The sequence below is a fragment of the Pantherophis guttatus genome, chromosome 1, assembly GCF_059756535.1.
Source record: "Pantherophis guttatus breed Tessera chromosome 1, ASM5975653v1, whole genome shotgun sequence".
Classification (NCBI taxonomy): Eukaryota; Metazoa; Chordata; class Lepidosauria; order Squamata; family Colubridae; genus Pantherophis; species Pantherophis guttatus.
The window spans coordinates 179,195,602-179,223,098 of record NC_142063.1 but is presented as its reverse complement, the minus strand read 5'-3'; the positions used below and the strand labels follow the sequence as shown (position 1 = coordinate 179,223,098).

At 41.6% G+C, this 27,497-nt stretch overlaps 1 protein-coding gene across 1 annotated transcript in view; it reads right to left on the bottom strand.

Annotated features, from left to right (window-relative positions):
* Nucleotides 1-27,497, bottom strand: part of TRPM8 (transient receptor potential cation channel subfamily M member 8) — a 356,525-nt gene that overhangs the window by 113,523 nt on the left and 215,505 nt on the right. The window contains exon 15 of the mRNA XM_087887046.1: nt 1,182-1,294. Coding sequence (XP_087743172.1) covers nt 1,182-1,294 — 113 coding nt within the window. The remainder of the gene's footprint in view (nt 1-1,181; nt 1,295-27,497) is intronic.

Below are 27,497 nucleotides of genomic sequence, written 5' to 3'. Positions count from 1 at the left end.
GAGATGAGAGCTTGCAGGGGGCTGATCTGGCATTCGCAATGGAGAGCAAAATCTGACTGCTCCCCGGACCAGTCACCATTTACCGCTCCGAGTCCCAAGCATCAGGAGATGAGGGCTGCCTTGTGCCGCAAATATACCAAGGCGGAATCCTGATGCAGCTCTTACAGCGGAGAGAAGAAGCCGGATTTTTCTCTCCATTGCAGACACCAGATCGCCCCCCTGCAAGCTCTCCTCTCAAGGAGCCCAACCAAAGTTTCCAGCCCCGCTTCAGGGAGCGCTCCTCAAGAGATGAGAGCTTGCAGGGGGCCGATCTGGCATCCGGATTAGAGAGCAAAATCCAGCTGCTCTCCGGATCAGATGCCATTTACCACTCTGAGTCCCAGGCAGCAGGAGAGGAGGGCTGCCTTGCGCCACTGGCTGGCACAAATATACCAAGGCGGAATGCTGTTGCCATACAAATGAAAGTAGTGCTTCACTCCCACAGCTTCCAGCCATCGCAAACACCGCTTCTTCCCACTTCTGCCGCCCCCTCCCCCACCGCCACAACAGCACCATTCATTCCGGATGGCAAGGGCTGCGCTCGTTTTTCTGTATTGCACCACCTGCAAAAATGCAAAAATACAAAAATTTCTCCGCAGACCACCAAAGGACCACCGGTTGGTGACCACTGTCTTAGGTGACCCCTGTGAAAGGGTTGTTTGATCCCCAACCATTGAGCTAAGGTAAGCAAGCTGGAGGGGGAAAAGTTTTTCCCTTCTCCATGGCTCTGGTGATCCCAGCTGAGTTGCCTGATTAGCAGATCGTCAGAGCTTGGATCGCCAGAGCCATTTAAGGCTTGTCAGAGCCTTTCAGGCTGGTCTGCCTGGTTACAGGAGAACGACACCGGGCATACAAAACGACCCCCGACTTTTGAGAAGATTTTCATGTGTTAAAAAGTCGTTTTATATGCCGGAAAATACAGTATTCCTGCCAAGTTAGTGTCATCTGCAAATTTGACGAGTTCCCCTTCAATCCCTCGTCTAGATCATTTATGAAGCATGTGAATTTTGATCACATGATCAAGGGGATGCTGCAAAGGTCATAAGTGTAAAAATGGTTATAAGTCAGATTTTTCAGTGCCATGGTTACATTCACTCATATATGGACAATATACTTCATAATAAAAGGCATTTTTTTTTTACCTGAAGGAAATGAAGCCACATCCTATTAAAGGGAAAAGGAAAAGGCACAGAATGATCTTCCAATTTTTGGTGTCTCTGGAAATTTCCCCATACCATTGTTTGGAAAGAAAATTCTGAAAGATAGAATTATGAAATCATTTGGGCTTTAGATGCCTGATCTAGTCAAATGCCCTAATTCTTCAATAGTAGTACAGTGGTATGTATATTATGCTCTGAATAGTTTCTGTAGAATTCTACTATTGAAATTAAGCAGACTTAACAGCCAAATATATTGCTTATATTTGCACATTTTGAATTATAAATTGCAAGAATAGTGAAGGGGAAAAGATTGATCTTATATTGGGAACTTTTGCCCTGGCATAAACAATAGACATGACCCCTGAATAGGATCAAGGAGCAGTAAGACAAACCTCATTCACCAATGCCAGATGGAGAAATACAGTGATTACAACTTAATTTTTTAAACACCAGTTGATTTATATACATTTTAACTAATATAGCTTATATACAATTTAGCTTATATACAATTAAACCTTCACAGATTTGCACATAAAATTATTCTCAACATTTTTTTCATTTGGAAAATACATATATGTGCAATTGAAAGCATCGTGTTACAAGCAATACTTTTTTCAAGGCAATTTCAGGGGACAATTTCTAGAACAGAGACTCATTGATTCAAATGAACTAGAGTTTGTTGAGGGAGATCAAATGGGCCTTTTTTTTCTTTTGTTTGTTTGAGTAACTTGGAAAAGAAAACTATTCTCATGATTTGGAGAGGATGTATCTCCTCTCTGAGGATAAGAAGAACTACATGCACAACAAGTTTTTAAAAAATGTATTTAAATAAAAAATGTACATAATATAAATCCCACCATTTTTTGTAGCACAATGATACTAGTTATTTCTGTCTTTTTCATGTGTGTTCTGATCCTTTCAGGTTCTTTTGCAATGCACTCTCCTGGTCTTTTGATTTTTTAACTGATTTGTAGAAGAATTCATATCAAATAAACAATTGATAATAGCTCAAAATGTTGAGTTAAGAAATGAGCAACACAACATGCCATTTTCAGCCAAAGTAAGACATACTCCCCCACACATGCTGCAAGTGCATTTATAATCAGCGCAGATTCTGATTGATCCGTCTGACTTTACTGGCGTGACTATTGGGGTTTCCCACTTAGCGTGATCTATGGGAACTAGCACCCCTTGTTTGATTAATTTGTCAAGTTCTGCGTCTATTTTTGGTTTTAGGGCAAATGGTACTCGTCTTGCCTTTAACCTAATTTGGGCTACATTAGGGTCTAAATTAAAAGAGATAGGGGTCCCCACGTACTTGCCTAGCATCTCTTCAAAAACATCCTGGAATTCATGTAGGAGGCTTTCTTTAAGAGATGGTCCGCCGATGCTGTGGACGCCCGTGAAGCCCATGCCGAGGGCTCGAAACCACGCTAGGCCCAGGAGACTTGGCAGCGGCTAGCTGACGATGGTCAGGGGAAGTTCTTTCTGGAACTCGCAGTAGGTGACCCGGAACATGCCCACGCCTTCCACAGGAACTCGGTTTCCTTGGTAGTCGAGGAGGTGAACTCATTGCTGTTACAGCTGGTTTTTCTGGAACTTCGGTAGAAGCGATTTAAGGGTAGCCCAGGACATGATTGACAGGGTAGACCTGGTGTTGATTTCCATGTCGCATGGTCTCCCTTCATTTTCTACTCTCGTGTAGACCTTTTCCTCTGCAGACGTGCTGGCTTGGCCAATTCTCGTGCTGTAGGTCTCTCGCTTTTGATTCTCGCGCCGTTTTCTCGCGCCACCATCTCTGGTTGGCTGGTTTGAATGTGTCGGTTCTGGTTGGTCGTGATAGTCACGTGACTTGTTAATTTGAGGAAATTGAACTCTACAGACTCTAGCCAGATGGCCCTTCTTTTCACAGCGCCTGCAAATGGCGTCTCGGTATTTGCAGGACTGTCTCTCGTGATTTTCATCGCAACTCGAGCAGTTCTCACGGCGGCGACTTCGCTCGCTCTTCTTTTTGTCCGTGTGGAAGACGTCCTCGTCTGACTCTTCCTCTGTACTGGTTTGCGCCTCCTCTCTATGGACAGGGGCTAACTTCGGGCCATCTTTGCTCGGCTGTGGCCGTTGTAGCGCTTCGGAAGCCTTAGTGGACACTTCATGTGCTCTGGCTTCATCGAGCGCGCTGGCTAATGTCAAATCTGCCTTTGCTAGTAGGTGCCTCTGTAGTCGGGTGTCTCTCACGCCACAAATCAACTGTTCGAGGAGTGCGTCGTCTAGATCCCGGTAGTCGCAATGCATTGCGGCTTTTCAAAGGGCAGCCACATATGCGCTGACCAGTTCTCCTTCTCTTTGTACTCGTTGCCGGTGTTCATAGCGTTGTACAAACTTCGAAGGGACGGGAGCGTAGTGGGCTCTCAGGTTTGCTTGTAGAACTGTCTGGACTGGGGTTGGCTCACAGAGGGACTCGGCCATCTCGAAAACGTCTGTGTCAGACTTCGATGCTATCTCAAAATAAATGAATTTCCAAACTGCCAATCTTTAAGGAAATCTTCTCTTTATTCGAGTACAGCAACCGGATCATGACTCGATGCGGACAAGACTGACCTTTTGCCCCCCAATCCCTCCCTTTCTGATCCCCAATTCTCTGCTTCTCATTGGCTATCTTCCAAGTCACTCTCCTGACTTCTTGTCTCGTCATTTCACAGGAATGTTCCCCCCTTTTCATTTCCACAGAGACCGAGCTTCAAAGGGATTTAGCAGGCAAAAGTTCAGAGCTTATCTCCCTTTTCTATGTCAGCGCTGAGACGCTGACAGTCTGGCCTGCAATGGCTCAAGAAAACGGCTCTTTTCCGATTCGAAGAGAGCCCTTGCATTTCACTTGCTTCCAGGGAACACTCGAACCTGGTCAGATATGACCCCCACTTCTCTCAGGTCGGGTCGAAGGGTTTTGATGGAACGTAGGCAGACATCGCAGTATGTCTCCTTAGTCCGCTCATCACCCTGGCTGAAACTCAGAGCTCTTTTGATTTGCTTCTTGTGGCCTCAATCCCACTTCGTCACCAATGTTGTAGTGCGAGAATAATAATAATAATAATAATAATAATAATAATAATAATAATAATAGTAGTAGTAGTAGTAGTAATAATAATAATAATAATAATAATAATAATAATTTTATTTCTATACCACCCTTCTCCCGAAGGACTCAGGGCAGTGTACAGCCTATTTAAAAACACAAGACAAAACAGCAGTTAAAAATTAAAATGATTAAATAGATTTGGCTCAATTTAAAACCCCAGAAATTTAAAATACCCCAATTTAAAATTATTATGTTGATAGGCCAGCCTGGCGGAACAACAGGGTCTTCAGTGCGCAGCGAAACACCCGGAGGTCGGAGATCTTACGTATTTCTGGGGGCAGTTCATTCCACAGGGCTGGGGCTCCCACAGAGAAGGCCCTCCCCCTGGGTGTCGCCAGCCGACATAATTTGGCCGATGGCACCCTGAGGAGACCCTCTCTGTGGGAGCAGACTAGCCGGTGGGAGGCTATTGGTGGCAGAAGACGGTCTCGAAGGTACCCGGGTCCTATGCCATGGAGCGCTTTAAAGGTGGTAACCAACACCTTGAATCGCACCCGGAAGACCACTGGGAGCCAGTGCAGCTCGCGCAGGAGGGGTGTCACGTAGGGGCAATGAGTTGCGCCCATAACCACCCGCGCGGCCGCATTCTGGACCAGTTGGAGCCTCCGAGTGCTCTTCAAGGGGAGCCCCATGTAGAGAGCATTACAATAGTCCAACCGGGAGGTAACAAGGGTGTAAGTGACCGTGCGCAGGGCGTCCTGGTCCAGAAAGGGCTGCAACTGGCAAATCAGGCGAACCTGAAAGAAGGCCCCCCTGGCCACGGCCGTCATATGCTCTTCTAAAGACAGCCGTGCATCCAGGAGGACACCCAGATTGCAAGCCCTCTCTGTAGGGGGCAAAGATTCACCCCCAATAGTCAGCGATGGCACCTGCTGACTATATCGGGGTGCACTTGGTCTTGGAGGGGTTGAGTCTGAGCCTGTTCCTCCCCATCCAGACCCGCACGGCCTCCAGGCAGCGAGACATCACATCAAGGGCATCGTTGGGGTGGTCTGGGGTGGAGATGTACAGCTGAGTATCATCAGCGTACAGATGACACTTCACCCCAAAACCACAGATGATCTCGCCCAGCGGCTTCACATAAATGTTGAACAGGAGGGGTGAGAGGACCGACCCTTGCGGCACTCCCCATGCGAGACGCCTCGAGGTCGACCTCTGCCCCCCTGCCAACACAAACTGCGAGCGGTTGGAGAGGAAGGAGGAGAACCACCGCAAAACGGTGCCCCCTATTCCTAACCCCCTCAACTGCTGCAGCATGATACCATGGTCGATGGTATCAAAAGCCGCTGAGAGGTCTAATAGGAGTAGGACAAAGGAGCAACCCCTGTCCCGAGCCCTCCAGAGATCATCCACCAACGCGACCAATGCCGTTTCTGTGCTGTACCCCTGCCTGAAGCCTGACTGGTACGGGTCTAGATAGATAGCTTCATCCAGGTGCCGGGGAAGTTGTCATGCCACCACGCTCTCAACAACCTTCACCACAAAACGAAGGTTGGAGACTGGACGATAGTTGGCTAATTCAGGCGGGTCCAGGGAAGGCTTCTTGAGGAGGCGCCTCACTACCGCCTCTTTCAAGGCGGCAGGAAAGGCACCCTCACTCAGAGAAGCACTTATAATTCCCTGGAGCCAGCCTCGTGTAACCTCCCGGGAGGCCAGTACCAACCAGGAGGGACACGGGTCCAATAAACACATGGCGGCACTAATCTTACCCAGAATCCTGTCCACATCCTCAGGAGTCACAGGATCAAACTCCTCCCAGATAACATTCTCAAGACCTGCCCTCGTCTCCTCCCATGGACTCATCCAATCGGAGTCCAAGCCATCCCGAATCCAAGCGACTTTATCATGCAGGAATTGCACAAAATCCTCAGCACGACCCTGCAAGGGATCTTCCCGCGCTCCCCCCCGAAGAAGGGAGTGGAGCACCCTGAACAGGGCAGCTGGGCGGTTCTCTGCAGATGTGATAAGAGTGGAAAAATGGTTAGATTTTGCCGCTTTTATCGCCACTAGGTAGGTCTTGATATAAGACCTCACCTGTGTCCGGTCGGAATCGGATTGACTAATCCTCCAAATGCTCTCTAGGCGTCTTTTCCGACGCTTCATCTCTCTCAGCTCCTCAGAGAACCAAGGAGCCAATTGAGATCGGCATTGGGTCAGAGGCCACAAAGGCACGACGCGATCCAAAGCTCCAGCGGCCGCCCTTTCCCAGGCGGCCACCAGCTCTTCAGTCGAGTCATGTGTTAGAGTCTCAGGAAATGGCCCAAGCTCCGTCAGGAACCTTTCGGGGTCCATCAGGTGCCTGGGACGGAACCATCTGGTCGGTTCCGTCTCCCTGCGGTGGGGGAAGGCGGTAGGAAAGTCTAAGTGGAGGAGCGAATGATCTGTCCATGACAAGGGTTTGATATCTAGGTCCCCTCTACCAAGATCATTCAACCACTGACCAGAGATAAAAATCAAGTCCAGAGTGTGTCCCCCTATGTGAGTGGGGCCTTGAACTAACTGGGTCAGGTCCATGGCCGTCATGGAAGCCATGAACTCCCGAGCCACCTCTGACCCCTCACCCGCAGATGGAAGGTTGAAATCCCCCATGACAATAAGTCTGGGGGTATCAACCGCCACCCCGGCAATGACGTCGAGTAGCTCAGGCAGGGTTGCTGCCACGTGGCAGGGAGCCAGGTACGTAGTCAGCAAACCCATCTGCACCCCACGGCCCCACTTCACACAAAGGGACTCACATCCGGCTATCTGAGGAACAGTGGTCTCCCTCGGACAAAGACTTTCCCTAATAATCACCGCCACTCCCCCACCCCTCCCCTGGGCCCTTGGCTGATGAAATGCACGGAAACCTGGCGGGCATATCTCGACGAGGGGGACCCCCCCCTCTTGGCCCAACCAGGTCTCCGTAATACCTGAATAACAGAATAATGAGAGGCATAAGCAAGCTAGTGACAACAGCTCTTTAATTCAGGGTGAGACTTCAGCAAAGAAACACAGGCAACAGCCCTTCTTATATACAGTTCTGAAATACCCGTTAATCAATCACAAGCATTGCTGCATTTGAATTTCCCGCACAAAATAGATACATACATAACAGACAGAGTAGTAGCAGACTGGGGATTGGGGACCCCTAAACTGTAGGGGTCTAAACTGAAGAAGAAATTTCTGATTCTCTCCTAAGAGATAGATGGTAATTAATCAAGAACTAGAATGGTTAGTAATTCAAATATGATAAAAACATAAAAAACATAAGTTAAATTAGGTGCACAAGAACATACACTGAAGTTATTTGCATATGAAATCATACTAATAATTACTCAGTCTTCAACACAGTTGAAGTGTTGATAGAACATATAAAACAGTTTGGTTCTATGTCAGACTATCAAATCAATAAAGAGAAAACTCAGATGCTGACGTGGAAGTTGAGGATGAAAAACAAATTTCACTACTCAGACTCTCTCAGAAAGTGAGATAGCTGGTCTCTAACTTTGATAAATACATAAATAAATAAATTTGTATACCCACTAGCAAGGTTTAAAATCACTGCTAAAAAGGTCAAATATTTATAGGGTTGCCAGGTCTGCTTCCAAAAAACAGTGGACAAGCGGGGGGGGGGGGTGTTAAGTAGTAAAAAAATAAAAAAAATTTACAATTAAATTATATATTTTCTTACAAACATTTTAACACGTGTTAAAATAATCACTTCAAAACTTTACTTAAAATTCAAAACATCAAATATATTATAATAATATGTAAAATATTAAATTACATTTTACTTTGCTGTTGTGTGTATTTTTTATTTGACTGCGCAGCTTTGATCAATTCTTTGTGTTTAAGGAATAATTCTTTAATTTCAATACAATGTTGAGAAATATTAAAAAATATACAAAGTTCACTTCGAACTGATACAAGCAGTCAGTTACGTTTGTCAGTCCACAAATTTCCCATGACGCTGAAAATTCGTTCAACGATTGCATTTGATACCAGAATTGATGCACAATACTGGAATAGTTTCAGTAAACTCGGAGCTGGCTCTTTCTTGAAAAAGTATGTCCACTTATCAAGGGATGAATCGCCCTGCAGATAAACATAAACTTCTTCTAAGGCAGAAATTTCATCGAAGAGAGTGTGGCTCTTTGATACACGTTGATGGCTTCTTTCTTGAACTTTTGCCCAGCATTCTCAGGCAAATGTTTTTTACGTAAGGCAAATAAAACTTTCATTCCAAAAAACTGCTCATCATATTTCTTTTGCAAAGAATCACGCAGCTTACACATGATAATGTGAAGATCACATGCAAGAATTTTCTTGCTTCCCAGCTTCAGTAGGGTGTCTTGCATTATTGACATGAAGAAGTGCGTGAAATATAAATACAATTCTGAAATTGTTGGTTCATCGTCCTTTGCGAGTTCATTTTCTTGATCTGAAATAAGGTTCCAGATAACCTTAAGGCACTCATCAGATCCAAGAGAAATAAAATATGATTTTAGAGGTATCCAGTTTAAAAGAAGTCTTTCGACCGCTTTAAACAAACTTAACCAACGTGTTGGAACATGGCGCAAAACTTCATGGAATTCTGACTCGCAAAACTCAAAAAATGATTTCAACGCTTCTCGTTTCTTCGCAGAATTCGAAAATTCGGCAAAAACCTTCATTACTACATTTTCGATATCAAAAGATAACTGCTTTAATGCATTTTTTGTGCTGTTGTGTAAAATGTGATTATTGCAATGAGCATTCGATCGTTGTCTCATTCTAACTTATGAAAAAAAAGACAAAACGCGATTCTCCTATCCTTATTCTCTTAGACTGTACAGCTTTAGATTACGTACCATTTCATCATAAAGCTTTTGAATAAAAAAATGTCCACTATTTGTGAAAAAAAATAGTGAACATAATGTGAAAAAAGTGGACTGTCCGCTCAAATAGTGGACACCTGGCAACCCTAAATATTTAGCAATAGCAATAGCACTTAGACTTATATTTGGGTATGTTTAAAATGAAAAACAACAACAAAGATCTATTCCTGAATAATTATTTATGAACTTGGAAATGTATAACAGATGTTTCTAGATGGAGGAAACTAAACTTGTCTTGATTAGGAAGAGTTATGACTGCCTCAACTAATCCCTGCAATTTTCTTGACAAGGTTTTCAAAAGTGGTTTGCCATTGCCTCCTTCAGAGATCTGAAAGAAAGTGCCGGACCTACAGTTACCTAGCTGACTGCATGACTAAGATAGAACTAGGGCTTACAATCTCCTGGTGTCTACCCAGATGACTTAACCAATACACTAAACTGGCTAAGGCATCAGAATAGAACCCAGGAGACAGTGAGTTCTAGGCACATAGCCAGCTGGATATCCTTAGGACAGTCTTTCAGCCCTAGGAAGTAGGCAATGGCAAACCAGCTCCAAAATCTTGCCAAGGAAACTGCAGGGAGTAGTTCAAGCAGTTGCCAGTAGTCAAAATTTGAAAGCATTGAAAAAAGAAACAAAAAAGAGAGGAAGAATTACAATAGTAAAAAATCATATTCTACCAAGACTAAATTTTGTATTTTAAATCACCGAGTATGATCGCTCAGTGGTTAACAAAGCTCAGCTTGTCAGCTGGAAAGTTAATAAACTAGATTCACGATCCTGAGCTCCTGCCACCTTAGCAGTTTGAACACATGCAAATGCAAGTAGATAAATACATACCACTTCAGTGGGAAGGTAACAGTGTTCCATGCACCTCAGAGTATAATCATGACACTGAAGTGTCTTCAAACAACACTGACTCCCTCAGCTAAGAAACAGAGATGAGTTGGACATGACTAGACAGGGGAAACCTTTACCTTTATTCAGTTTTTTTTCTTGAGAATAAAATTATTTTATTTGTTTGTTTGTTTACCGTATTTTTTCGACTATAAGATGCACTTCCCCCCCAAAGTGTCTGTGCATCTTATACAGCATCTTATACAGCGAATATTACATCAGCTGGGGGTTTGCCATACCCTGCTTCAACTGCTTGAAGCAGGGAGGCGGGAGTAGAGCCTTGGTAGTACAGTGGTCTAAGGCACCCTGTTATTAAGCTGGTTATTAAGACCAGATGCCTGGAAATGACTTCCGGTTGGCACCGCAGGCTCCGTGGACGGTCATTTATGACCGCCAGCCCTGTGTCTCCGTAAAAGCCGCTTTGACAGCGCAAATTCTAGCAAGTCTAGCGGCTGAAAAAACTCTCCTTCGGGAAAAGAAGGAGAGGAGAGACAGTGGGCAAGAGTAGAGCCCCCCGAAAGTCCTCTGGATCATTCCCAGAGGCTTGGAGGGTGAGAGCTCCTCAGTCAGCCCGCCAAGAAGCTCCGGAGCCAGGACGACTCTGCAAAAGCAGGGCAAGAAGCCGTGATCTGATCCTGCTTTTAAAAGTGAGTTTGATTGATCCCAAGGGCAGGCAGAGCGGAAAACAGGAGAACAAGCCTTAAAAGTACAGACCTTAACTCCGAAGTTACTTTGTTCCAATTTGAATCTTGAGCTGGAGGCGGAAGATGGCGTCTTTCACTTTGAAAGTGAAAGCCAAAAACGAAAGTGCTTGAGAACTTTGCACTGGGAGAGTGGATTAGCTGCCTATTAACTGCTGGGAACTGAGAGTGCGGAGGGAAGAGGGAAAAAAAACTACTTTGTCTGACAAAATTTAACATTACTTGTTGAAGGGAAATTTAAGAAAATTGAGGAAGACATAAGCTCGATCAAGGGAGCAGTTGCAAAGGAGCACGATAAAATAAGAGATGATATTGTTTTTGCTGTATCAGGACTCTCAAATCTTGTTATTCAGCTTGATGGGAAAGTTGAAGAAATTAATGAAGCCAACTTAAATTTGGAAAGCAAAATGGGTGATGTCATGACTAGAACAGAGAAAGTGGATGATGAATTGGTAATGTTACAATACAGATTTATGGAGTTTGCTCTGAGATTGAGAGGCCTGAAGGAAAATAGTAAAGAAAATTTAAAAGACATTTGTGCTGATGCTATTGCAGAGATAATTAAAGGAAGACCAGAAGATGTGGCAATCCAAATTGATAAAATTTACAGGGTTAATTCCTGGTTGGCAAAACAAAGACAGCTGCCAAGAGATGTGGTGATCTACTTTACAACTAGGAGGATCAGAAATGAAATTCTACAAGCTTCTTACAAGAATAAAGTTCAGGTGGCTGGGCAGGAGGTGGTGGTTCTGAAAGAGATTCCTCCAAAGATGTTGAGAAGCAGGAAAGACTTTGGCTTTCTGGTAAATGAGTTGAGAAATCAACAAGTGGCATACAGATGGGACGTTCTAGCTGGTCTAATAGTGACTTATAAAGGAGAAAGATACCGGTTAAACACAGTTTGGAAGGCAAAAGATTTTTATGCAAATGTTTTACAGGCTGGATACCCACCCTCACCGGGGGGGGGAGGAAGAAAATGGAGATGTTACAACAAGAAAAAGATGGAAAACAGATACAAACCTACGCTGAAGCTGCAGCTGGAGGAATTATTATGGAAGAAGATTTGGATTTGGGGGGCTTACCCCCAACTTTGGAACCACCTAAGAAGGGAGAGCCGAAAGCACAACGTGTAAGGATTGCCTCTCCTTCCAACTTAAGAAAGTACAAACTCTTGAAACGTAGTTGTTCAAAAGGATTCTTTTATTAAGCAGAAGTGAAAACCATCCAGCTAAAGCACAATCTGAATGCCTTTAGGCATAGCAGTAGGATTAAAGTGGTAGAGACCCCTCCCTTTAGGTCAGAATGCAGATTTCAGCCAATAAACAAGTGTGAAGATGTTTTCTTTACTATTTCCTTTGAGAACCCAAACAAACATGCATTCCCACCACTTCCCTTTAAAGTGAGACTACCCACATGGCTATCATATAAATTCCTGTAGGTAAAGGGAATCTCAGGCTTCCTTGGTGCCAGGATATAGGTTGTAAAATATCTGATGACACAGGCCATGCTAGTAAATCGAATCCAAGTCCCCCCTTCCTTCACTTGAACGGCAGTATCACTTTTAGGGATCTGACATGCTACCCTCCTTAGAAAACAAAAGGGTCCACCTGTAAAAAAAAAAAAACAAATATACACAAGATTTCAAGATTTCATGATAGTAGATCAACAAGGTTTGTTAGGGTATTGGGAGTGAAATTTTCTCAGTAAGATTGGAGCCCTAACGTGGTGTTTAGCGACCCATTCATTGTGTGCTGATGGTAAATGTTTCCAAGCAACTAAGTATTGGACTTTCCCTCTGTGGATCCTAGAATCAAGGATTTCCTTGATTTCAAAATGTTGTTCACCTTCAATCATGATGGGAACAGGTGGTATAGATGCAGGTGGTCTGAGGGATGAGATTACTTCTCGTTTGAGTAAACTGATATGGAATACTGGGTGGATCTGCCTGAGTGTCTTTGGAAGAAGTAGTTCAACTGCTACTGGATTTATGATTCTAGTGATGGGGAAAGGTCCAATGAACTTTGGCCCTAGTTTCTTTGATGGTTGTAATGATTTCAAGAATTTTGTAGATAAGTATACTCTGTCTCCAATATGAAAAGGTTTGGGTTCCATCCTTTTCTTGTCCGCTTGAATCTTAAAAGCTTCTCTAGCTTCCTGTAAGGCTAATCTAACCACTGGCCACGTATTTTGCAAATTATCCATCCACTCCTTAAGTGAGGGGATGGTGGGTTCTTCTGTGGGTAGTTCAGGCATGGGGCTGAAATCCTGGCCTGTTGCTACTCTAAAAGGGGTAAAACCAGTGCTTGAATGTACAGCATTATTAAACGCAACTTCAGCAAAAGGCAAAAGTTTGGTCCAGTTATCCTGTTGAAAATTAATGAAACATCTTAAATATTGTTCTAGTACCGAGTTCAAAATTTCAGAATTACCATTAGTACACGGATGAAAAGATGTGCTCAACCCCTGGCCAGTACCAAGTAAGCCCAAAAAAGCCCTCCAAAAGTTGGAGGTGAATTGAGCCCCTCTGTCGGAGATGATCCTTTGTGGAGCACCATGAAGTCAATAAATGTGTATTAGGAATAGTTTGGCTAAACTTTTAGCAGTTGGGATCTTTTGGCAGGGTATAAAATGTGCCTGTTTTGAAAATAGGTCTGTCACAACCCAAATAACAGTATTTCCCTCACTGTTTGGCAATTCCACAATGAAATCCATAGCGATCTCTCTCCAAGGCGCTGCAGGTTCAGCTACCTTCTGCAATAGACCTGGGGATTTCCCCTGGTGTCTTTTAGCTGCTGCACAAATGGGACAGCTAGCTACATAGCTTTCTATGTCCTTGGTGATGGCCACCAAAATTGTCTTTTAATCAGGTGTAAAGTTTTCACAAACCCAAAATGTCCAGCTAATTTGGAGTCATGGCACCGTACCATTAAGCATAGTCTTTGGCTTGCAGGGACATACAACTTCCCCCCCACCCAAGCCAAGTCTTCTTTCATCAGACAGCTGGATTTGTTGTTCAAAAACCATTCATCAGTGGCCAATGTCACTGTTTCTTGTTTTTCCTGGGATCTGGTGACTACTTTAGCGGCTAGTTGACTGTTTTGTACTATAGGTTTGATTACGTCTGACCTTGCACAAATGTATTGCAGTTTTCTGGATAGCGCATCCGCCAGAAAGTTTTTCCCCCCCGGGAGGTATTTTAGAGTAAAATCAAACTGTTTAAAGTATTGAGCCCATCGTACTTGTTTTGGGGAGAGTTTCCTTGGGGTCTTTAGGCTTCTAGATTTTTTATGATCAGTCCAGACTTCAAAAGGGGTCTTACTGCCTTCTAGGAAGTGCCGCCAGGTTAACAATGCCCAACGAACTGCATACGCCTCTTTCTCCCAAATAGCCCACCTTTGCTCAGTCTCATTCAACTTTTTGGATGTGTAAGCGCAGGGTTGTAGTTGGTCTTGCTCATTCTTCTGAAGCAGGACCACTCCTATTGCCACATCGCTGGCATCTGCTTGTATGACAAATGGTTTCTCCGTGTTCGGGTGTTGTAGAATTGGTTCTGCTGAGAACAGCCGTTTAAGTTTTTCAAATGCTGCCTGGCATTCCATAGTCCAGTTCAATGGTTGCTTTGGTTTAGGGTTGTCCCCCAGTTCTGGTGCGTTAGCATTACGTAGGGTCACCATCCATCTGGCTGCGGCACCCTCTAGGGCTAGGGTCACAACTCGCACTCGGGAGCCTTGGGTTGGAAATCACGCCCATACTCTTGCATGTAGGTGAGCACATGTGCCACAAAGAATCCTAATTGTTGCGGATTCCCATCAAACTTCACCCCAAGAGGGGGAGTTTCTCTTTCCAGCTGAGGAGCCCAGGGTTCGTTGGGAATGGGCACCGGTGTGCATGCTGCCTGGGGGGGAGGGTTTGCTGGGTCTTCTCCTGCAGCTGCTGCACCATCTGCTCGATAATCAGCCTCCAGGAGGGGGGTGCCTCCCCTGGCATCATCCATGACTGCTGCCCTTTCAGTGCTCTTTGGTTGTTGTCCTGGCTCCAGGGCCGGATTTTCCTATAGGCTAACTAGGCTTCAGCCTAGGGCCTCAAGATCCAGAGGGGCCTACACAGTGTGGGATTCTGGGGGTTCTAGGTGGCTCCGCTGAACCCTTTGTTAAATTGCTGGCTCCCCCGCCCCTCCTCACCACTATTTATTGCCAATAAATAGTGGTGGGCGAGGGGCGGGGGAGCCAGCAATTTAACAAAGGGTTCGGTGTTTTTTTTGTAATGTTATTGGCCCCCGGAGCTTCCGGCTCTCAGCTGATTTGTCTCCGCTGTTTTGCTTCCTTCCAAAGAGTGCTGATTTTTTCCCCCTAGCTATACAGAGAAACGAAAGTGAAACTGCTTTGCTGTTGCTGCAAGGTTGGAAAATTAGGCAGGCAGAATTCTTTTCTTTTTCCTCACCAAAAAAGGTACGTGCAAACAGTGGGAAATTTAGGGAAAAAGAGAAGAGTTCAGGATTTTAAAACACAAAAGAAAAAAAAAGCTCTATTTAACTAGGGAATTGTAATAATGGAGATACTATTAATTGTATATTTCTGAAAGCAGAAATGGTTAAATTGTGGTTTGGAGGAATATATGGGGGGAATTATTTGGTTTATTATTATTGGTAAATATAATTAATTGATTTGTAAGAAATTGGATTGCATGGAAATAATTGGAATATTCATGTTCATATTGATTAATATACAAAAAGGATAGTTATATAACTAATTGATTTATATTAAAATGTTGAATTTATATTAAACAACTAATATTACATAATTAACCAATGTGAGGATGGATATAAAAATAGATGACAATGGGAAGGGGTATAATATAGAATAGAAGGGAAAAATTGAATTTGATTAAGATTAGAGATGAGGATGAGGGTAATATTGTTTTTTTACAAAAATAGATGAGGAATAAATATGGCAAAAAGGAAATATAGAAATTGTAAATTTAATTGAAATGACTAAACACTGTTTAAATTTGTGAACCGGCCAAATACTCTGTTCAAAGAAAATAGATTGTATGTTTGTATGTGTGTTTCTAATTATTGTTATTTATTCATATTTGTTCTCTTTTATTCTTTAAAGTTTAACAATTCATTCTTTATCTTAATATCTTTATATTTGTTTGGGGTTGGCTTTCTTCCCTTTCATCTTTTTTATTGTATAGCAATCTTTCTCCTCAAACCTACCACCTTTCTTTTCTTTCCTTCTTACTTTCTCTTCCTCCCCCTCTTCTTCTCCTCCCTACTTCCTCTTCCTTTCTCCTTCTCCTTCTCTCTTCCTCCCTCTCTCTCCTACTCTAATTTCCCTTCCCTTCCTTCATCCCTCTCTATTGCTGTATCCTTTTATGCATATGGACTACTCAGAGGGCTGAAAAAGTTATTTCTGACTGGTCCTTGCACTTTTGACCAGTCCTCGAACTTACGACTGTCCTCACATTTTACGTTTTTGCCCTATCTTGTCACCATGGTGAAGAGAAGCAGTTGTGAAATGAGTGACATGGTTGTTAAGAAAGCTGCACGGGCATAAATGTGAGGATGGTCATAAGTGTGAGGACCGGTCAAAAGTGCGAGGCCCAGTCAGAAATGACTTTTTTCAGCCCTCTGGGTAGTCCTTTTGTGCATATGGACTACTCAGAGAGCTGAAAAAGTTATTTCTGACTGGTCCTCGCACTTTTGACCAGTCCTCGAACTTACGACTGTCCTCACATTTTACGTTTTTGCCCTATCTTGTCACCATGGTGAAGAGAAGCAGTTGTGAAATGAGTGACATGGTTGTTAAGAAAGCTGCACGGGCATAAATGTGAGGATGGTCATAAGTGTGAGGACCGGTCAAAAGTGCGAGGCCCAGTCAGAAATGACTTTTTTCAGCCCTCTGAAAAAAGTCTATGCGCATAGCCACGCCCACCTGGTCACATGACGAGCTACCCACGCCTACACAGTCACGTGACCAGCTAGCCACGCCCACCCAGTCACATGATTGCCAAGCCACACCCCCAACTAAGCCACGCCCACAGAACCTGTTGTTAAATATTGAATCCCACCACTGGTGAAAGGGCCTCATAAGTGGAATAGCCTAGGGCCTCTTTCAATCTAAATCCGGCCCTGCCTGGCTCCCTTCGGATGTTAAGATTTTCCAAAGTCTCCATCACCAATTGGGTTATATGCCTCTTCAGATAGTCCTCCCTCAGGGGTGCTTCGATCAGCCCCCCCTGGTCAGTAAGGGCTTCTAGTTCCAGTTTCCACCCCGGTTTTCGGTTGCCACGGTTGAGGGTGACTCCTCTGGTTCTCTCATCCCAGCCATCTTTCTTCCCAATGCCAATAGACCAGCGGGGCTTTTCAGGATTCTCCAGGGTTACCTCATCCTCTCCGATGGGTTGCACGAGAGAGGCATCCGACTGGGTGGCGGTTGCTGTCTCCCCCCAGCAATCGGTTTCTCCCAGCTCTCTGCTTTGTTCAGACATGGTTTGCAAGGTCCCCTCAGTAGAGCAAAGATTGCTTCTCTGGGTTGACCGTTTTGCAGATTGTGCTTTCTGTAAGGATTGCCTCTCCTTCCAACTTAAGAAAGTACGAACTCTTGAAATGTAGTTGTTCAAAAGGATTCTTTTATTAAGCAGAAGTGAAAACCATCCAGCTAAAGCACAATCTGAATGCCCTTAGGCATAGCAGTAGGATTAAAGTGGTAGAGACCCCTCCCTTTAGGTCAGAATGCAGATTTCAGCCAATACACAAGTGTGAAGATGTTTTCTTTACTATTTCCTTTGAGAACCCGAACAAACATGCATTCCCACCACTTCCCTTAAAAGTGAGACAACCCACATGGCTATCATACAAATTCCTGCAGGTAAAGGGAATCTCAGGCTTCCTTGGCGCCAGGATATAGGTTGTAAAATATCTGATGACGCAGGCCATGCTAGTAAATCGAATCCAAGTCCCCCCTTCCTTCACTTGAATGGCAGTATCACTTTTAGGGATCTGACACAACGACTGGCCCGATCAACTTATAAATTGCAACAACAACAATCAAAAGGGCAACAATCCCAAGATTTATCTCAAGAAGTCCAAAAAACAGAAGCAGTGGGGGGAGCTAGGCCAAAGAGTAAGGTGGAGGAGGAGCTTCAGCTGATGCTCATATGGCTTCGAAAGGCTAAAGATGGCAACTAAATTCCTATCTTGGAATGTTAATGGCCTAAACTCACCACAAAAAAGAAAGAAAGAATTTCGCTACTTGAATGGAAATCTGATGGAATGGCAGAAAGGGGTTAATACTTTTATTTGGGCTGGGAAGAAACCAAGAGTGAAACTGAAAATTTTACAGGATATACGTGAGAGAGGAGGTCTTAAAATGCCTAATTTAAGATTGTATTATGAAGCAGCAGCTTTATCACAAATTAGTGATTGGTTTAACTTAACTGAAGAAAGAATGTTAAACATAGAAGGTTATGATTTGTTATATGGATGGCATGCTTATTTGTTGTATGAAAAAAAAGTGGATAAAGTGTTTAAGGGTCATATACTCAGAAATGCATTGTTGAAGGTTTGGAAAAAGTACCAATATAAGCTGAACTATAAGATACCTATATGGGCAAATCTCAGACATGCAATAGAAAATATAAGTATAGAGCAAAAAATAGAGGTGATTACCTATAAAGAGCTTCTTCTTTTGGAAAGGGGTAAGTTGCAACTGAAATCTCTAGATGAATTAAAAGAAGAAGGGATAATTTATACTTGGTTTCAGTATGGTCAGCTTCAAGCTAGATGGAGGGAGGATCAAAAAATTGGGGTTATGCAAAATGAGGAAAATTTGGTGAAACAGATTAGAGATCAAAGTCAGATGCATATTAAAAGGTTGTATAATGCATTACTGGAAATAGACTCAGAAACAGAATTGGTTAAGGATTGTATGATAAAATGGGCACAAAACTTTCAGGAACCAGTGATGATGGAAACGTGGGAAAAGATTTGGGTCAGAAATGTTAAATTTACGCAAGCACAAAACTTGAGAGAGAATTTTTATAAAATGTTTTATAGATGACACTTAGATCCTAAAAAATTATCATGTATGTACTCGAACCTGCAAGCTAAATGTTGGAGATGTGAATGTAATGATGCAACCTATTATCATATATGGTGGACCTGTAAGAAAATCAAGGCATTTTGGATAAAAATTTGGTGGGTGATGCAGAACATTTTGAAAAGAAGGTTGAAATTTACTCCTCAATTGTTTCTATTGGGTATAATTACGGACTGTACAGTTTCAGAGACTAAATTGATTTTGAAGGACCACATGCAAGAAAGATACGTATCAGAATGGAGAAGATAGATTGATTATATTCAAAATAAGTATCAGACAAGAAAATATCAAATAGCTTATGAATGAATGTTAGTATTATAAGTATTTGGTTATCTGTAATGGAGTTAAGGTTTCAGTGGGGGAGGCAGTACTTTGAGGATAAGTAGATTAATCTAGTTTATGTTTGATTAAATGAAATACCTTGTATTTTGCTCTGGGAAGTTGGAGGGGAGGGTGGGATGAAGGGGGGGAAAGGGTGGGGGGAACATGGGGGGGAAATTTTGTATTTCTTTTTTGTAAAACTTTTTAATAAAAAAAAAAAAAGACCAGATGCCTGCAATTACTGCAGGTTCGAATCTTGCCAAGGCTCAAGGTTGACTCAGCCTTCCATCCTTTCTAAGGTAGGTAAATTGAGGACCCAGTTGTGGGGGCAATAAGCTGACTTTGTATAAATATACAAAAGAATGAAGGCTATTGCTTAGCGCATTGTAAGCCGCCCTGAGTCTCCGGAGAAGGGCGGCATATAAATCAAATTAAAAAAAAAAAAGTTGGGGCAGTGGTGGCAACAGGCAGCAGCAATCCCCGTTGCCCCGTTGATTGGTGGTATTCTGGGAGGCCGATCCAACCGCCAATCATCTGCAAAGGCTCCAGCATTCCCCGGCTGAGGCAGCAATGCAGAGGTGGGATTCAGCCAGTTTGGCCGAACCAATTGTTAACTTTGTGTGCAGTTTGGAGAACCGGCTGATCCCACCACTGGCTGGTCTGGGGGTGCTCTATGTCTGCCTGCCCTGCATGAGTTCATCAAGCAGTTCTCCGAGGCTGCCCTGCTGCTGCCTGCTGCCCTGCTGCAAGTGCACCCTTCCTGGCCTGCATGGTGGACTGTAGCACCCAGTGAGCCCAGAGACAGGAGAGAGAGTGGTATGAATGGATGATGCTTGGCTTCCAGTGCAATGAGGGCAGGTAAAATAAGCAGCCGGGTTGCTGCTGCTTTTCATTGGAGCACATGTAGCAAGATGGGGCTCCTCTTGACATCCCTTTTCCCCCCATCGCTGGGCATGGCTAGGGTTGCCAGGTGTCCACTGTCTGAGCGGACAGTCCACTTTTTTCACATTATGTTCACTATTTTTTTTCACAAAATAGTGGACATTTTTTTATTCAAAAGCTTTATGATGAAATGGTACGTAATCTAAAGCTGTACAGTCTAAGAGAATAAGGATAGGAGAATCGCGTTTTGTCTTTTTTTTCATAAGTTAGAATGAGACAAAGATCGAATGCTCATTGCAATAATCACATTTTACACAACAGCGCAAAAAATGCATTAAAGCAGTTATCTTTTGATATCGAAAATGTAGTAATGAAGGTTTTTGCCGAATTTTCGAATTCTGCGAAGAAACGAGAAGCGTTGAAATCATTTTTTGAGTTTTGCGAGTCAGAATTCCATGAAGTTTTGCGCCATGTTCCAACACGTTGGTTAAGTTTGTTTAAAACGGTCGAAAGACTTCTTTTAAACTGGATACCTCTAAAATCATATTTTATTTCTCTTGGATCTGATAAGGTTATCTGGAACCTTATTTCGGATCAAGAAAATGAACTCGCAAAGGACGATGAACCAACAATTTCAGAATTGTATTTATATTTCACGCACTTCTTCATGTCAATAATGCAAGACACCCTACTGAAGCTGGGAAGCAAGAAAATTCTTGCATGTGATCTTCACATTATCATGTGTAAGCTGCGTGATTCTTTGCAAAAAAAATATGATGAGCAGTTTTTTGGAATGAAAGTTTTATTTGCCTTACGTAAAAAACATTTGCCTGAGAATGCCGTGCAAAAGTTCAAGAAAGAAGCCATCAATGTCTATCAAAGAGCCATTGCATACCTAGAAAAGTGGTATAATTTCATCGATTCAGTATATGAGATGCTAAATTGTTTCAATCTAATTGATCACAATAATCCTCCAACTTTAGAAGAAATGACGAACATCTGGTTATTATCACCATGGCGAGAAGAACTTCCACTCTTCGATGAAATTTCTGCCTTAGAAGAAGTTTATGTTCATCTGCAGGGTGATTCATCCCTTGATAAGTGGACGTACTTTTTCAAGAAAGAGCCAGCTCCGAGTTTACTGAAACTGTTCCAGTATTGTGCATCAATTCCGGTATCAAATGGAAACGTTGAACGAATTTTCTTTTCTTTTTTTTTTTTTTTTTATTAATATACTTTATTGAGTTTTTTAAAAAGGTTTTTTTTAAAAAAGAAAATATCAAATCTCAGGTAACATCTGAGGTATCGTGCAATTACATATATACAGTATATACACAGCAAGTATCTTCAAACCAATCATTGTTATTAATCGTTATTAGATATAAGTATATCCTTATAATCATATTCTATTATTCCACCATATGTACCACCTTTGCCATACTGCCTTGAATTTTGAATTTTCCTCATCTTTAAGCATACTGGTTAATTTCGCCATTTCTGCACATTCCAAAATTTTATTTATTATTATCACCTCTGGAGGAACTTGTTTATCCTTCCAATATTTTGCGAAGGTTAATCTGGCCGCTGTTATGATATGTATTATTAGTTGTGTCTTATCCTTAGAGAGCCCGTCTCCTGTCATTCCCAGTAGGAAAATTTCTGGAGAGAATTTTATATCTTCTTCCACTATTTCCTGCAGCCAAGTTCGTATTTTTGTCCAGAACTTCTTTGTCTCTGAGCAAGACCACCACATATGAAAGAAGGTGTCAATCTCCTTTCCACACTTCCAACAAATTCCTGAGGCATTAGGAAATATTTTTGCTAATCTAGCTGGGGCTAGATACCATCTGTGAAGTAGTTTGTAGTGGTTCTCCCTATAAGTAGCTGATTTAGTAAAATTATAATTTCTATTCCAAGCCTCCTCCCAATCATTAAAATTTAGTCTGTGGCCAATATTTTTTTCCCAAATGTTTAGTTGGTTTCTCGCTATCCCTTCTGCTCTGTCTTCGCCTAATAAGAGGTTATAGAATCTGGCTAACATTTTCTTTTCAATCCCCAGCATAATTTTATCTAAATTATTGTGCTTCGTCTCTATCCCAAATTGATCCCTATCTTTTTGATATCTAGAGCTTATCTGCATGTAACTCCACCAGTCCAAATTAAAGCCTTGATTGTTTAGTGTTTCTCGAGATCTAAGAGTACCATTTCCATCTAATATGTCTTTATACGTGCCAAATTTTCCAATGTCTCTTTTATTAGCAGCAAGCAGCGCCTCCATAATTGAGAGCCAAATCGGAATTTTGGTATAAAATCTTTGTCTGATTTCTTCCCATGTTTGGATCAGAGTCTCCCTTAATTTGTGTCTGTGAAAATGAAGTTTCTTTTTGTTCTTTGGGCCCCATAGATAAGCATGCCAGCCTGCCTGTAGATCGTGGCCTTCTAATGTCAGAATTCTTTTATTTTGTAATGTGACCCAATCTTTAATCCATACTAATTTGGCCGCATTCTGATATAATTGCCAATCCGGTAGTCCGAAACCGCCCATGTTTCTTTTCCCTTGCAGCGTTTTATATGCAATTCTTGCCTTCTTCCCTTCCCACAGAAAATCTCGCACCTTCCTTTCCAAATCTAAAAAATATTTTTTATCCAGGTTCACCCGAATGGTTTGAAACAGAAATATGATTTTGGGAAGAATATTCATTTTAATTGCTGAAATCTTACCTGTAAGGGATAGTTTTAGTTTCTTCCATTTATCTATATCCTGCTTTATTTTCTGTAGTAATGGACTGTAATTGTCCTCTTTTAAGGAGGAATACCTTACAGTGATCCAGATTCCTAAATATTTTATCTTCTTTGCTATTTGCAGTTCCAGGGACTTTTCTAACCGCTTCTTGTTCATCTCCTCCATATTTCTTACTAAGATTTTGGTTTTAGTTTTGTTAAGTTTAAAACCAGCTACTTCACCATATTGTTGTATTTCCTGGAGTACCTTGGGACCAGATTCTAAGGGATCTTCCATTATTAAGGCCACGTCATCCGCGAAGGCTTGTATTTTAAAAATTTCTTTCTTAATTTGTAATCCTTTAATTTCTTTGTTGTCTCTAATCTTTCTTAATAGAATTTCCAGCGCCATTATAAAGAGTAAGGGGGACAGGGGGCATCCCTGTCTGACTCCCTTTTGTATCCAGAATGTCCGTGTCTTATCCCCGTTTATTAATATACTTGCTCTCTGTGTGTTATATATATTTTCAATCATCTTTCTAAAATTTGTGCCGAATCCCATCAAATCAATTTGGTTAATTATGAATTTCCAATTTAAATTGTCGAACGCCTTTTGGGCGTCCAAAAATGCTAGCGCCAGCTGTTTTTCCGGGTGCTGTTCATAGTATTCCATAACATCTATTATTGTCCTCACATTATCCCTCATTTGCCTCCCTGGGAGGAATCCTTTCTGATCACTATGAATCCAGCCATTTAAAATTTTTTTTAGTCTCTCCGCAATTATACTAGTAAATAATTTATAATCTGAATTTAACAGAGAAATCGGCCTGTAATTTGCTATCTGTTTTGGGTCAGCACCTTCTTTCAAAATGAGGGTAATATAGGTCTCCTTCCAGGAGTCTGGGATTCTTGTACCGACTAGTACCTCGTTGAATATGTCCAACAATTCTAATAGTAGTTCTTCCTCAAATTTTGTGTATATTTCCCCCGGGAGTCCGTCTGGACCTGGTGTTTTATTTTTCTTTATTTTAGCAAGCGCAGATTTAAGTTCTTCCATTGTGATTTTATTATTTAACATTTCTCTCTCTTCTTCTGCTATCTGTGGCAAGTTAGCTTCCATCAAATATTGTGCAATTTTGTCTGGGTCAATCACTTCCTCTTTATATAAGGCTTCATAGAATTTTCTCGCTCTTTCTAGCTTATCCATTTCTTTTGTCAGAATGTCCCCATTGATGTCTTTTAATATAAGAATCTGATTTTTTTCCTGTTCTTTTTTTAATCTATATGCTAGCCATCTTCCCGACTTATTGGCGTTTTCAAAGTGATAGTGTTTTATCCTCTTGATTTTTTGTGCCAACTCTTTCTGATCCAGAACATTCAGGTTATGTCTTGCCATCATCCATTTTTGTTTGGCCATCTCGTCTCCCGGGTTTTGTTGTAATTTGCTATCTGCTTCCTCTAAATTCTTATTATATTCGTCTCTAACTTTTCTTTCTTCCTTATTTTTAAATGCTGTATATGAAATCGCTACTCCTCTCAAATACGCCTTCATGGTATCCCATACAATTTCCTTCGCCGTATCTTGCCTGCCGTTCTCAATGAAAAAGCGCTTAATTTCTTCATTTAATTTTATTATGAAATCTTTTTCATTCAAGAGGTTAGATCTTAGACTCCATCTTTGTTGTCTCCTCTTGTTAACGTAATGCCAATGTATTTCCAGAAGTTTATGGTCTGTCCCAGAATTTATACTTATATCTGCTTTCTTAATTTCTAAACCTAATTTTCTAGTAGTCCATACCATGTCAATTCTAGACCAGGAATTCTGTGGGTTTGAGAAGAAGGTATATTGAGAGTCGTAAGGATGTAAAGTACGCCATATATCAATTAAATTGAGTTCATCAACAAGATCAAAGAAGCTTTTTGGCAGCGGTAATCTTTTATTCCTTTTTCTCTCACCACTTTTATAATCTTTCAATGGATTAACAATTCCGTTAAAATCGCCTAACATACATATTTCCAGATGGGCCCAGTTCCCTAATTGTTCGTGTAGTTTTTTATAAAATTGTCCCTGTTTCTCATTTGGAGCGTATACTCCCACTAACAGCATTTTTGCATTAGCTCTCCTAATTTCTACCATTAAGATTCTCCCTTTAGTATCTTTATGTTTTAATTCTGCCTCGATTCCCTTTTTCACATAAATCGCCACACCCCTTTTCCTTTTCTCCGCTAATGACACAAATAATTTACCAAATTTAGTAAATTCTAAGCAATTTGCCTCATCTTCTTTTATGTGGACCTCCTGTAGACAAATTATATCTGGATTCTGTTTTATCAATTTTGATAGAATTATCTTTCTTTTTTTATGGTCGTTTAAGCCGTTGACATTTAAGGATATAATTTTTAGGCCATCCATTTCTTATTTTGTGTCCGGGTTCTAGTTTTTATTTGTCTTTAGGGTTACCGCTCTTACTGGTCTGGTCTTTTTTCCTTGCCCTTCCGCTTCTTCTTTTTTCTTCTCCTCCTCTATATCTTCTTTTGTAGTTTGCTCTTGTGAGGTCTCTTCTTCCGTATTTGCTGTATCGAGCTCTTCTTTACTAATCTGTTCTTCTTCTCCTCCTCTTATTTGTTCTAGGAAGTCTTGTGCTTCAGATAGACTATCGATTTTAACTTTTCTTCCTTGCCATGACACAATCATCCCCTCTGGCAGAATCCATCGAAATGTGACATTCCTTCTATTTAAGTGGCTCGCCAGGAACCTATAGTTTTTCCTCACTTCCCTCACTCTTCTAGGTACCTGTTTTAGGATATTCACCTCCTTTCCTTGGAATTCAATCTTTTCTTCTCTCGCTATGCTAAGAAGAATATCCCTCACTTTCTTCCTGGCGAACTTCACATGGACCTTCACTGGGAAGTCTATTTCTTCTAACAAAGTTCGTTTGAACCCTGTAGACCTCATCAAGTTCTTTAATAATATCTTGTTTGTCCTGCTGAAGGACATCTGCTATCAACCCGGCTATTTTATCACTTAAGTCCTCCTCCTTCTCTTCGTAAATATTTTGGAGGCGAATGTAGTATGAGGCCTTATCCATTTCCAGCTGTAGCAGGGACTCTTCAATTCCTTTGTGTTGTATCGCATATGTTCGGTCCACCATGTCTAATTTTTTCTCACTTTGATCCATCCTCTGTTCTACATCTTGGATTCTCCTTTCGTTATTCGCAATAGAGGCCTGAATCTCAGTCATTTTTGCGTCCAGAACATGAATATCTGTTTTAAGTTCGGAGTGACTATTTAGCAATTTCTCCTGCATTGCAAGCATGGTTTCTTGAATCATAAATAGAGAAGATTGTACTGTTTGAAGAGTTGGAGTTGGTGGTGGCTTATCTGACTTTTGCATACCTTCTAAGGGTTTCTGAATTACCGGGGACAGTGTTGTTAGCGTAGGGTTAGATGGAGCTTTTTTAACTGATTTCAAGATTGTCGAAGTCATTGTTGCCATTTCTTTCAACGTTACCTTTTGTTCTTTTATAATTTTCTCAATGTTTTTCCAGATGACCATTCAATGATTTGCCCTATTTACTTTATCGGTTCCTCTTCTTAAATCTATTAAGGAGTTTGCTATCTTAATTAGTTAGCATCGATTCCTCAGTTCAACAAGCTATCTTCCTTAGATCAAGGCTTATAGATATTATAGTTGTTATGTAACTAAATTCAAATCTTTATATAAGGGTTAATATAAATCTTAAATATAAATATTCAAAGCTTAATATATGGAGTTAAGATGGATAGATTGATAAATATTGTAAATATTGTCTATAAAATAAGTACTCTATAATAAATAAATGTAGCTAAATATAACTAGATAGATATTAATTTAAATAACTATGTATATAATATAAATATAATAAATGTGATTATATAATTAATTTGTTAATTTTAAATCCAAATCCTTATATATAAATATATGGACAAGTAAATATATTCAATAACAGCAAAATAAGATCAGTGTTTGAATTCTATACTCTATATTCCTTAGCTATTTATAATTAATTCTCATTCATACAATTATTCAGAAGATAATCAAAATTCCAATATTAGAGATCCAATTAATCAATTAATCAAAGGACGTAAAAAATGGAAATCAGAAAGTCACCAATTATGTATATCTTTAGTTGTACAAGAATGGTATCAGCCAAGTTATAAATCTTCTTCTCTCCTCTCTCCACCTGCTTCCAATACGTTCCGGCAGTTCTCTATGGTGGATCCTGTTGCTAGATCGTCCTCCTGTCAATCTTCTGCTAACTCCCTCCTCCGACTTCCTGTTTCTTTGCAATACTCACAGGGATAAAAATTCAGAGGATCAGAGTCTCAGTCTCTTGCTTGGTTTTCGCTCCGCTTCCAATCACAGCGCCAGCCACATCAGCACTCGCCCTCCTCTCCCTCTCGCCACGACCTCCAGAGCTCTTTATATAAATAAAAACTGCTCTCTGCATATTCCTGGTCAGCTTGCCGGGTCTCCGCCAATATAATCCGCTCCCACTCTCCGTCGCCGCCTCACTCGATCGAGAACTCCTCACCCGACTCCACCAACCTCTCTCTCCACGCCAAACGCTTCAATGTATGGAAAGGTGGTAACCAATCTGGCATGGCACCTCAGATCTTCCTCTTAGCTCCCGTCTTTTTTGCTGG